This window comes from Pseudophryne corroboree, chromosome 6, assembly GCF_028390025.1.
Source record: "Pseudophryne corroboree isolate aPseCor3 chromosome 6, aPseCor3.hap2, whole genome shotgun sequence".
Classification (NCBI taxonomy): domain Eukaryota; kingdom Metazoa; phylum Chordata; class Amphibia; order Anura; family Myobatrachidae; genus Pseudophryne; species Pseudophryne corroboree.
In genome coordinates, this window is record NC_086449.1 from 5,637,772 (window position 1) to 5,649,555 (window position 11,784).

Sequence of the window (11,784 nt, forward strand, 5' to 3'; positions counted from 1 at the left end):
CAAAATTAGCGCAAGTTTGGATTTATCCAGATTTTTTTTATTGGCTGTCCAAAACACCGGACATCTGAGAGCCAATAAGATGCCATTGTGAGATCCGGGTAAATCTGAACCCGTACATCTCTAATTTAAACCTAACTCACCTCCCCCCCCCCCTCCCCCCACCGGTGCCTAACCCTCCCCTTTATTCCAAACCCTCCTCTTATTGCCTAACCGTCCCCCTAGGGCCTAACCATAACCCTCCCCCCCAGTGCATACCCCTCCCCCTAGTTCCTAACCCTAACCCCCCCAGTGGCTAACCATAACCCTCCCCCTATTACCCAACTCCCAGTGAATACCCCTCCCCCTAGTTCCTAACCCTAACCCCCCCTAGTGCCTAACCATAACCCTCCCCCTATTACCTAACCCCCAGTGCCTAACCATACCCCACCCCCCTAGTGCCTAACCATAACCCTCCCCCCCAGTGCCTATCCTCCCCCTAGTTCCTAACCCTAACCCACCCAGTGCCTAACCATAACCCTCCCCCTATTACCTAACCCCAGTGCCTAACCATAACCCTCCCCCCTAGTGCCTAACCCTAACTCTCCCCCTATTACCTAACCCCCAGTGCCTAACCATACCCCACCCCCCTAGTGCCTACCCCTCCCCCGAGGTCCTAACCCCCCCTAGTGCCTAACCATAACCCACCCCCGGTGCCTATCAGTCCCCTTAATGCCTAACCCTCCCCCTAGTGCTTAACCCTAACCCTCCCCTTAATGCCTAACCCTAACCCTTCCCTAATTGCCTGACCCTAACCCTCCTCCTAGTGCCTAACCATAACCCCCCTAGTGCCTAACCCTAAAAACCCCTAGTGCCTAACCATACCACTCCCTATTAGTGCCTAACCCTAACCTTAATGCCTAACTCTCCTCCTAGTTCCTAACCATAACCCTCCCCCTGGTACCTATCCTCAACCCCCCCTAGTGCCTAACCCTTCCCTTATTATTTAACCCTAACCCTCCCCCCTAGTGCCTAACCCTAACCATCCCCCTAGTGCCTAACGCTAACCCTTCCCACTAGTGTCTAGCCTAAAACATCTCCCTAGTGCGTAACCCTCCCCCTAGTGCCTAACCATAACCCTCCTCACTAGTGTCTAACCTAAACCATCCCCTTCCACAGCCCAAACCTTACTGTCCCTTCTGGCAGTCTAAAACTAACTCTCCCCCAAGTGCCTAACCCCAATCCTAAAAGTCATGAACAATCATGGAAAACCATGTGATGACAATTTCCATGTTGGCCTTTTGACCCTGTCAAACTTTTGACCTGTTCAAACTTTTGACTTTCCACCATCTGATGTGGATCTATTTACTGTTTATCTTCTGCCAGAGGAGCTGAGGAACCTCCAGCAGAGGGTCAGACTGAGAGATATAATAATACAGGTAGAGCCCAAGGACAAGTTCATGTACAGAATTGGAGTAGATACCATCCATTTTCATGGCTATGTCTATGTCACAGCATACTTTCCAACATGATCCTCTCCAGGAGGACACAATGCTCTGCTCCTGGACTTTTCTCTTAATTTATTATTGCCGGCACCTGTTTTGAACAGATTAATGGATAAGAAAGGTGTTTCAGCATAGGTGTGCGCACGGGGGGTGCCTGGGGCGCACAGGCACCCCCTAATGTCCGGCAACCCCCCCCCTCACAAACTCCTGCTGCCGCAGATTCCCGTCTCTTGACGCTGAAAGGAGGAGAGCGCTGCGCGTGTCTCTCCTGCCCCTCACTGTTTCCCTGTCTCCGGCAGTCATTTAAAATGTCTCTGGCTGTCAGCAAATCAGAGCTCGTGGACCGGCTCTTGATTGGCTGCCGGCCCATGAGCTTTGATTGGCTCATAAGCCGGCGCTATATTTCAATTGGCCGCCGGAGACAGGGACTCTGTGAAGTGAGGAGAGATGCGCGGTGCGCCTTCCTCCCCTCAGCGTCAGAGACGGGAATCGGGTGAGCACAAATTGGGGCATATATGTAACTGGCACTGCTAGGGGCATGTGTATCTGGCACTGCTAGCGGCATATGTATCTGGCACCACTGGGGGCATTTGTGTATCTGGCACCGCTAGGGGCATGTGTATCTGGCACCACTGGGGGCATATGTATCTGACACCACTAGGGACATGTGTATCTGGCACAACTGGGGGCATATGTATCTGGCACCACTGGTGGCATATGTATTTGGCACCACTGGGGGTATATGTATCTGGCAACGCTGGGGGCATATGTGTATCTGGCAACGCTGGGGGCATATGTGTATCTGGCAACGCTGGGGGCATATGTGTATCTGGCACTGCTGGGGGCATTTGTCGATCTGATACCACTAGGGGCATATGTATCTGGCACCACTGGGGGCATGTGTATCTGGCACCGTTGGGGGCATTTGTGTATCTGGCACCGCGAGGGGGGGCATTTGTGTATCTGCCACCGCTGGGGGTATTTGAGTATCTGGCACCACTGGGGGCATTTGTGGATCTGGCACCGCTGTGGGCATATGTGTATCTAGTACCGCTGGGGGCATATGTGTATATGGCACCGCTGGGGATATTGATTAAGGGGCCCTGCTGGGGACATATGTGTATCTGACACTATGGGGCATATGTTTATATTGCTTTGAGTGCCAATAGGCAATGCTAGACACGCCCAATATGCGGTGCTAGAGATGCCCAGTAGGTGGTGCTAAACACCACTCCGACGGTGCACCCCCTAATAAGATGTTCTGCACACGCCTATGTGTTTCAGCACAGGTGATGGCAATCATAGACTGAGAAGGAAGTCCAGGAGCAGAGCATTCTGTCCCTCCTGGAGAGGGTCATGTTTGGAGGTATGGTCACAGGGTGGCTTCCAGATACTGTAAGCTGACAACAGGAACAGATTTAGGGATCAGACGGCCCTAGTCACAATAGTATTGGGCACCTGCTTCCCCACCTGCCCCCAAGATACTTCGTTTTTTTTTTCCTTTTGCAGGCTAAGAACCTTCTCTTCCAGGCTCCTGGACATCACATGCACCCACTCCTGAGACCCCCCTATCCGATGGATCATGGGGCTGCAGTCTGTGTCCTCCAAATAACAGCGGATGAATTGGGTCACTGGAAAGCTGGGATGCAGGAATGCAGCAAGAGTCTGGAGGTAGGTATGTTCAGGGGAAATGCTATGAAAGGTTACTTAAAAAAAAAAAAACAGGGTAGTGATTGAAACAATGGAGAGAATGATTGGATTGTTGTATATATGAATTGTCTTGTGTTCTACAGATTCTCTTTTAGACCCATCTCCACCGTTTGTGTTGAAAGGTTACTATGAAGATCCAGGTTCGTGCCTTGTACAGCGTTTTACTGGTTTTCACCCTGATGCTGCTTATCAGAACAATGTTTTTGTATACTGAGAAGACGAGAAGGAAATCATTACATCACTCATCGAATTTCTGGCTAAAGTTCATCAATTTCACCACTACCAAAAATGCTGCACCCCTCACCCTGCATCCTATGAGGGAGTCCGTGACCCTTAATGATGGAGTTCACACTTATCATTTGAACCTCTCCCGATTCCTGGTGGAGTTTCCTTATCTACAGAGTTATCGCTGCTCAGTCATTCATGACCCAAAGAGAGAGACCCAGGCAACAAGGAACCTTGTCATTCTGGCAATCAAATCCCACCCGCAGGCCGGAGTCAGGAGACAAGCCCTCAGAAAAACTTGGGCTCGCAAATGGGAAATAGATGGTTACAGCGTGAGGCCAATATTTCTGTTGGGCCGGATAGATGTGCTTGGGCACATGGAAATGGTGACCACAGAGAGCCGGGAATTTGGTGACATTCTGCAGTGGGATTCTGCTGAGGGGCATCACAACCTATCTCTGAAGGAACGTTGTTTCCTTGAATGGCTGCACCACAACATCCCGGAGGTGTCTTTCGTATACAAAGGTCAGTATGTAAATATATTGGTCCACCATGTCATATCTAAGACTCAATAATAATAATAATAATAATAATTCTTCTTCCTCTTCTTCCGCTTCTTTTTTTCTTTTTCTTCTTTTACTTTTTCCTTTTCGTTTTATTTTTCTTTCTCTTCTTTTTCTTTCTTCTGTTTTTTCTTTTTCTTTTTCTTCTTTTTCGTTTTCTTCTTTTTCTTCTTTTTCCTTTTCTTCTTCTCTTTTATTTATAATGCACCACAGTGGTTTCATAGTATCGTTTAAAAGGATAAAACAACTGACAACATAACTACAGACTAATACAGACAGTAAATAAATTCATATACATACATAATTACAGTACAGTGTGCAAAGAGGCATTATCAACAGAGAGGGAGTAGAGGGGCCCTTAGCTGGTGTACAGTATGTTTACATATTCTCCCCATCTTATGGGGAGTAATAGTCTGGTTAAAAATTAACATACCAGTAACATAATGCAAAGTTAAGACTAATACAGACAGTAAATCAAATACATACATAATTACAGTACAGTGTGCAATGAGGCATTATCAACAGAGAGGGAGTAGAGGGGCCCTTAGCTGGGGATAAGACAATATAGTAAATTAATTTTTAGAAATGAGGCATTATCAACAGAAAGGGAGTAGAGGGGCCCTTAGCTGGTGTACAGTATGTTTACATATTCTCCCCATCTTATGGGGAGTAATAGTCTGGTTAAAAATTAACATACCAGTAACATAATGCAAAGTTAAGACTAATACAGACAGTAAATCAAATACATACATAATTACAGTACAGTGTGCAATGAGGCATTATCAACAGAGAGGGAGTAGAGGGGCCCTTAGCAGGGGATAAGACAATATAGTAAGTTAATTTTTAGAAATATTGAGTTTCAGAAAGTGTCCCCCCATCCACAATGAGATGGATGAGATGGAAATTACATGGAAGAGTGCAGAGAGAGAATTATCCAGGGAAGAGACGTAAACTTGGGTTTTGTCAGAATAGCGGTGGTAGCAAAGTCCAACGTAACTGTTAAGCTTGCAGACAGAAAATTAGTAGTGTAATAAGAGATGTGTGCTAAGGATAGAACCATTGGGGAACTGACAGTAAGATAAAGTGGAGTAGAGGAGGAGTTGGTTGTAGAGGATTAGAGGAGGTGGGGGTAGACAGAAATGTAACAGATAGACAAATAAGAGATGTACCAGGAGGAAACTGAGACATGAAGCTCAATGGAGTTTAGGGTTTGGAGGCTTGTAGGATGAAGGGAAGGTGCCAGAGGAGAGAAAAAAGTTTACCAGGTGGCTGATGTGGGAGCAAGCTAAAGTGGGGAGGGATAAAAAGATCTTGGATTTAGTGGGGTCATGGGGTAGTTGGAGAGTAGAGGAATGAAAAGACTTTAGCCCTGGAGATAAGGTGATCGAGACCACTGTTGGTAGCCCAGATAGGAGGGTAAGGTGGAGCCTGAAATGATGAGATGTTGTGATGGATGGATTCTATTTTGGAGGTGAAGTGGGTGGAAAAAGAAATCCCATTGAGAGAGGATGGTAGGGGGAAGGGAGAAGAGAGAGCTGAAATAGCAAACAGGTGCTGAACAGTTTAGGCATGGGAGGAGATGAGGGATTTGAAGAAGGATTGTTTAGCAAATGAAAGAGCAGATCTATAGAATGAGAATTATTGTGAGGTTAAAGAAGAAGAGTATTTTGAGATAATGGATCAAAGGCGAGTGCCAGGGTCGGAGAGGAGACTGTAGAAGATTTATGGTAACAGTTTGGGTAGCAGAGTCAATTGCAATAGTGTGGACATGGTAATAGAAGGATATAGTTTGTTCAGGAAAAATGACAGCAGTAATGGGAGAGAAAAGGAAGTTTAGAGAGTCAGAGAAACTGGTGGTGTCAAGGGCATTAGATTCAGCCTATTAAGAGTAGCCTTGGGGTGGGAAGGTGGTGTGAGGGGAAAGGTAATGTTGAAGGATAGTAGTTGGTGGTTTAAAAGAGGGAGGGGGAGTAGAAGCAGTACAGAGAAAAGAGAAAATCAGGACAGGGGAGTGACCATTGTTGTGAGGGGGAGGAGGTCCATTTGTAAATGCAAAATGAGAAGGAGTGGGAGAGATGATTGATGGTAGCTGGGTTGGAGAGATATTAGATCAGGATGTTAATGTCCTCCAAGATGTAGTAGCAGAGGTCAAATGAAAGAAAGGGGAGAAGCCAGAGGATCCATTTGTGGGTGGCAGGACCTAAGGGACAATAAGTAGTAGTAATAATGATAATAATAATGCAAAGGTGATGAGGATGGAAGAGCGGGTTAAGTATATCATAAAGAAGGAACATTAGAGAGATGCGGAAGGTACAATTAAGGAGTAGGTGAGACACCACGCTGCCACCATGATGGTTGTCATGTCTGGGTGTGTGGGAGAAGGATAGGCCTCCATAGGATAGAGCAGCTGAAGAGGTAGTGTCAGTAGGAGATAGCCAGGTTTCCAAGATAGCAAGGAGGTTGAGGGAGTTATAGATGAAAACGTCCTGGGTGATCTGGCATTGCAGAGGTTTCATGAGTAGGGGAGACATGGAAAAGAAGAGATGTGGATGAGGTTAAAAGGTTTGCAGGAGTGTTGGGGAAGAAAAGGTTTGGGGTGATGGCAGTATATTTACTTAAGGGTGATTTTGTGTTTTTCTGTGATATCCCATCAATTTTGAAAATCAGAGATTTACTAAAATCAAAACCAACTGGAAACTGCTTGAGGGAGGAGGAGGAGGAGGAGGAGGAGGAGAAGGAGGAGGAGGAGGAGGAGAAGGAGAAGTAAACAGACCTGTCTGTGAGTGACGGGTTTGCCCAAAGGACTGCACAGTTCAGCATGATTTTCCAATAGCCAACACAAGGCTGAACCAGCATAGCAGGGGGACATACAGTACATTATGGGGTACCCCTGCCATACCATAAAAAACAGTTATGGGGTACCCCTGCCATACCATAAAAAACAGTCACAAACTAGTCATCCAAGCCTGGAATTCCCCAGAAAGTTGGAAACCCCCTAAAAAAAGTGTCCCTCATCCTGAGGAACCCCCATTCCCGGTATAAAAAGGCCAAGGATATTCCCGCACCCCAGGTGGAGGTGGGTGCTGACTGCTGAGATAATAGTGTACAAATAGAGAACAATATTCTTCTTTACAGTAGGACTGCAGGTCCCAGCAAGCCTGCCTTGGTATGTTAGTACTTGTGGAAGAACAAGTACCAGCATGCCCAGACATTGAGGACCACTGACAGCTGTGGTCGCACAGTAAAGACAATTTTACAATAATGACAGTATGTGCAGTCCGAAGGCTGAAATCCTTTATTAAAAAATCAAAAAGAAATTTCATCCTCACCAACCATGGATTGGATCCTCTTCTATTGGTCTTCAAAAGACACTGTCAGATCGCAGACCTCTGCAAATTCGCAGAGGTGCGATCAGGTCTGAATTAGGCCCTATGTCGCTAGCGATGCACGCTAACGCGGGTGGTTAGCGACGTCCTCTGTCATTTGTATATGCAACTCAATTTCGACAATGGCGCTAGCGACTAGGAACATAGCGTGCAGTGTGTGCGCTACCAACGGCAAACAACATGTTAAATTAGACTGAAAGACAACAATTTGGTAGTGTCGGACGAATCAGACCTGGACGCAGGTTGAAGCCATGTGCTGTGTGCACACGCGCAGCACCTGCGCACACGGCAGCATTTTCGGGGCGCGGCCCGCACAACACAGGTGCGTCTGAACCATTTTCGGGGGGCGTGGTGGCTGTGTGACATCACATGCAGCTGCTGCGGCCAAAAACGTGTGTGTTGCCGCCTGCCTTTTCGAAGCTAGGCTGCATAGGCAGGGAGCTACTCACCAGGTGCGAAAGCACTGACACCATATAGTGAAACATTCCTGTACTGACATATTCCTCCTGTATTTCCAGGTGATGATGATGAGTACGTCAATCCTCATGCATTGGTCCGATACATAAAAGAACATACCATCAGCCCACAGGTGCTATATGGATACCTGAGGCCTCATTCACCTGTAATGCGCTTCTCCAAGTATCAGGTTTCTGAGTCGCTCTTCCCATCCGACACCTATCCCACCTTCCTGTCGGGTGGAGGCTTCATCTTCCCCGGGCTCTCAGCAAAGCTGCTCTATGAGATGTCCCAGAAGATCCCCGTTTTTCCATTGGACGATGTATATTTTGGTTTCTTGGCTCTGGCAGCCAATCTGACCTACAAACATGATGCTCGCTTTCACGTGTATGGACTAAAGTTTGATGCCTGCCAGTACTGTCAAGCTTTGGTTGTTCATGGGCTGGAACAAGAACAATTAGTAAAATGCTGGAAGGAGGTCCAGCGTGCGAAGTGCTAGAGGTAAATATTGGAGGTGCAACAAGCGCTTTCCCTTCATGTGTATTATTGTCATCTAGAGGCATCCTGGACCATTAATATGTATTATTGTCATCTAGAGGCATCCTGGACATTTCATATGTATTATTAATGCCACCTAGAGGTCTCCTGGACCAGTCATGTGTATTATTGCCACCTAGAGGCATCCTGGACCATTCATGTATATTATTGCCACCTAGAGGTATCCTGGACCATTCATGTGTATTATTGCCACCTTGAGCCATCCCAGACATTTCATATATATTATTGCCACCTAGAGGTATCCTGGACCATTAATGTGTATTATTGCCACCTAGAGGCATCCTGGACCATTCATGTATATTATTGCCACCTAGAGGTATCCTGGACCATTCATGTGTATTATGGCCACCTAGAGGTATCCTGGACCATTCATGTGTATTATGGCCACCTAGAGGCATCATGGACCATTTATGTATATCATTGCCACCTAGAGGCATCCTGGACCATTCATGTGTATTGTTGCTACCTAGATGCATTCTGGACCATTCATGTGTATTATTGGCACCTAGACGCATTCTGGACCACACGTGTATTATTGGCACTTAAAGGCATCCTGGACATTTCATATATATTATTCTCATCTAGAGGCATCCTGGACCATTAACGTGTATTATTGCCACCTAGAGGCATCCTGGACCATTAACGTGTATTATTGCCACCTAGAGGCATCCTAGACCTTTCATGTGTATTATTGCCACCTAGAGGAATCCTGGACCATTAATGTATATTATTGCCACCTAGAGGCATCCTGGACCATTCACGTGTATTATTGCCACCTAGAGGCATCCTGGACCTTTCATGTGTATTATTGCCACCTAGAGGCATCCTGGACCATTCACGTGTATTATTGCCACCTAGAGGCATCCTGGACCATTCACGTGTATTATTGCCACCTAGAGGCATCCTGGACCTTTCATGTGTATTATTGCCACCTAGAGGCATCCTGGACCTTTCATGTGTATTATTGCCACCTAGAGACATCCTGGATCATTAATGTGTATTATTGCCACCTCAAGGTATCCTAGACCATTAATGTGTATTATTGCCACCTAGAGGCACCCTGCACCACACATGTGTATTGGGGGTAATTCCAAGTTGATCGCAGCAGGAAAATTTTTAGCAGTTGGGCAAAACCATGTGCACTGCAGGGGAGGCAGATATAACATTTGCAGAGAGAGTTAGATTTGGGTGGGTTATTTTATTTCTGTGTAGGGTAAATACTGGCTGCTTTATTTTTAAACTGCAATTTAGATTGCAGATTGAACTCACCACACCCAAATCTATCTCTTTCTGCACATGTTATATCTGCCTCCCCTGCAGTGCACATGGTTTTGCCCAATTGCTATCAAAAATCCTGCTGCGATCAACTTGGAATTACCCCCTTTATTGCCACCTAGAGGTATCCTGGACTATTAATGTGTATTATTGCCATCTAGAGGTATCCTGGACCATTAATGTGTATTTTTGCCACCTAGAGGCATCCTGGACCACACATGTGTATTATTGCCACCTAGAGACATCCTGGACCATTAATGTGTATTATTGCCCTCTCTATCGCTGGCCAGCTCTGAGGAGAACATTTTTTATTTAATTGGATGTGTTTTATGTTTACATTACGTATGCCATTACATTTGGTTTATTTGCTTATGTGTGTTTTTTGTTTTCATTATGTCATTTTCTTGATCTACTGTATATATACTGCGCACCTTGTAGGAAGTAGCACTGCCATGCCGACTGTACCCCTGGAGCCGCTGTTACCTGTCCACATCGAGGCTGTAATACGGGGGCCATGCGTGTATAATGTCACGACTGTTTCTATATGTTCATGAACAGGGGCGGGACTAGAGGCAGTATATAATAAGTCAAGTAATAACTACAAATTATAAGTACAGGTCAAGTATCCCATACCCAGAATGCTCGGGAGCAGGAGCATTCTCAATACGGGATTTTTCCGGTTAACAGAATATCTGGGGTTTCGGTGGCGGGTCCCGGGAGTAGTGACGGTGAGGGAATGGCTGCAAAGCCACTCCCCTACCTGTCTGTGATTGGCCGCAGACTCCAGTGACGGCATGATGCTGGCCACGTCTTGACGTCGCTACAGGGCTGAACTATTCCAGTTTTCTGGATATTTCGGTTAACGGGTACCTGGATACCAAATTGTTTTATAGTGAGGACATTTTTATTTGTCAGGGTCTGGGTTGTGTCATTTCATCTGGGTCTGTAGGCATTGCTGTGTCTGCCTGAATGTTGAGGTGTGTGTTTGTGTTGGTGTTCATGTCTGTGTTGTTTTGTATCACTGTGTTAGGGTTTGTACGGGTGTCTGTGTGTTGGGTTGTATGTGTGTCAGGGTGTGTGCTACATTCCAATATACTGACCACTGGAGAAGCAAAGCATTATGGGTCAATTCTAGACAAAGAGGCTTTAGGAGTCTATTTACTAAGCTTTGGGTGGAGATAAAGTGGACGGAGATAGAGTACCAGCCAATCAGCTTCCAACTGCCATGTCACATGTTGCATTTGAAAAATGACAGTTAGGAGCTGATTGGCTGGTACTTTATCTCTGTCCAAGGCTTAGTAAGTAGACCCCATAATCTCTTGTACTAGTCAGTGACTGGTACATCTTTATATGGGTTAATATCCGGCAGTAACACCCAGCTTATGGTATATAAGACAATGTAGACAAGAGAGCTTTAGCTTCTAACAGGACCTAAACTACAAAATGGTGCCTGTGGTATATCTTGGCCTGATCCGAGCGTGTGATGAGAATTACGGGGCTCCTTCGATATGAGAAGAATGACATGTTGTGTAAAGAGGAGAAATCACCGCTGCTGTCTGATAACTGAGACAAGAGTTGAGTATTACTGTTGTTAGTTGTTTGTTGAACTTATAATAAAGTGTACGTTGATTTATAATCACTCAATTGGTTATCTGAAGTTCTATTACAATTCGATCATTGTTGCTTTGGTCTTATATGGATTGCTGGGGGCATTGGGCACTTTTGGGCCCCATCGCTACACAGTGAAAGCCCCACCTGCAAGGAGCATGGAGGGGGGAGCTTCTCTTGGTTGAGTCCCAGCCCTGCCCCTCGTTGGGAAGGCAAGCAGAATGAGCCGCAGTAATAAAAATAAGGAGCCCCCATGCCGGCTCCCTGTCCCCTAACTGAGGAAGCCACACGCCCTAGGCAGAAAGGCAAGTGGCAAGGGCCCTGACGTACGAGCGCCAGTGTGAGGGGTAAAGAAGTCTGTATCGCCCCGCGCCCATTCCTGGATCTGCCGCTGCCCGTGCAGGGAGTAGCACTGCTTATTGTATTTTTATATTTTTGGGGGTACAGGGACATGGCTACAGCCCACCATCAAACAGTCTCTTTTCAATATTCCAACATGTATCTATTATGTCACATATGACT

At 46.2% G+C, this 11,784-nt stretch overlaps 1 protein-coding gene across 1 annotated transcript; it reads left to right on the plus strand.

Annotated features, from left to right (window-relative positions):
• Positions 1 to 2,908: 2,908 nt before the first annotated feature.
• On the plus strand, positions 2,909 to 9,502 carry LOC134935870 (beta-1,3-galactosyltransferase 5-like). The gene is made up of 3 exons (XM_063930704.1): positions 2,909 to 3,152; positions 3,275 to 3,941; positions 7,884 to 9,502. The coding sequence occupies exons 2-3, from the start codon at positions 3,320 to 3,322 to the stop codon at positions 8,318 to 8,320; spliced, it is 1,059 nt and encodes a 352-aa protein (XP_063786774.1). The 5' UTR covers positions 2,909 to 3,152; positions 3,275 to 3,319; the 3' UTR covers positions 8,321 to 9,502.
• The last annotated feature ends 2,282 nt before the right edge of the window (positions 9,503 to 11,784 follow it).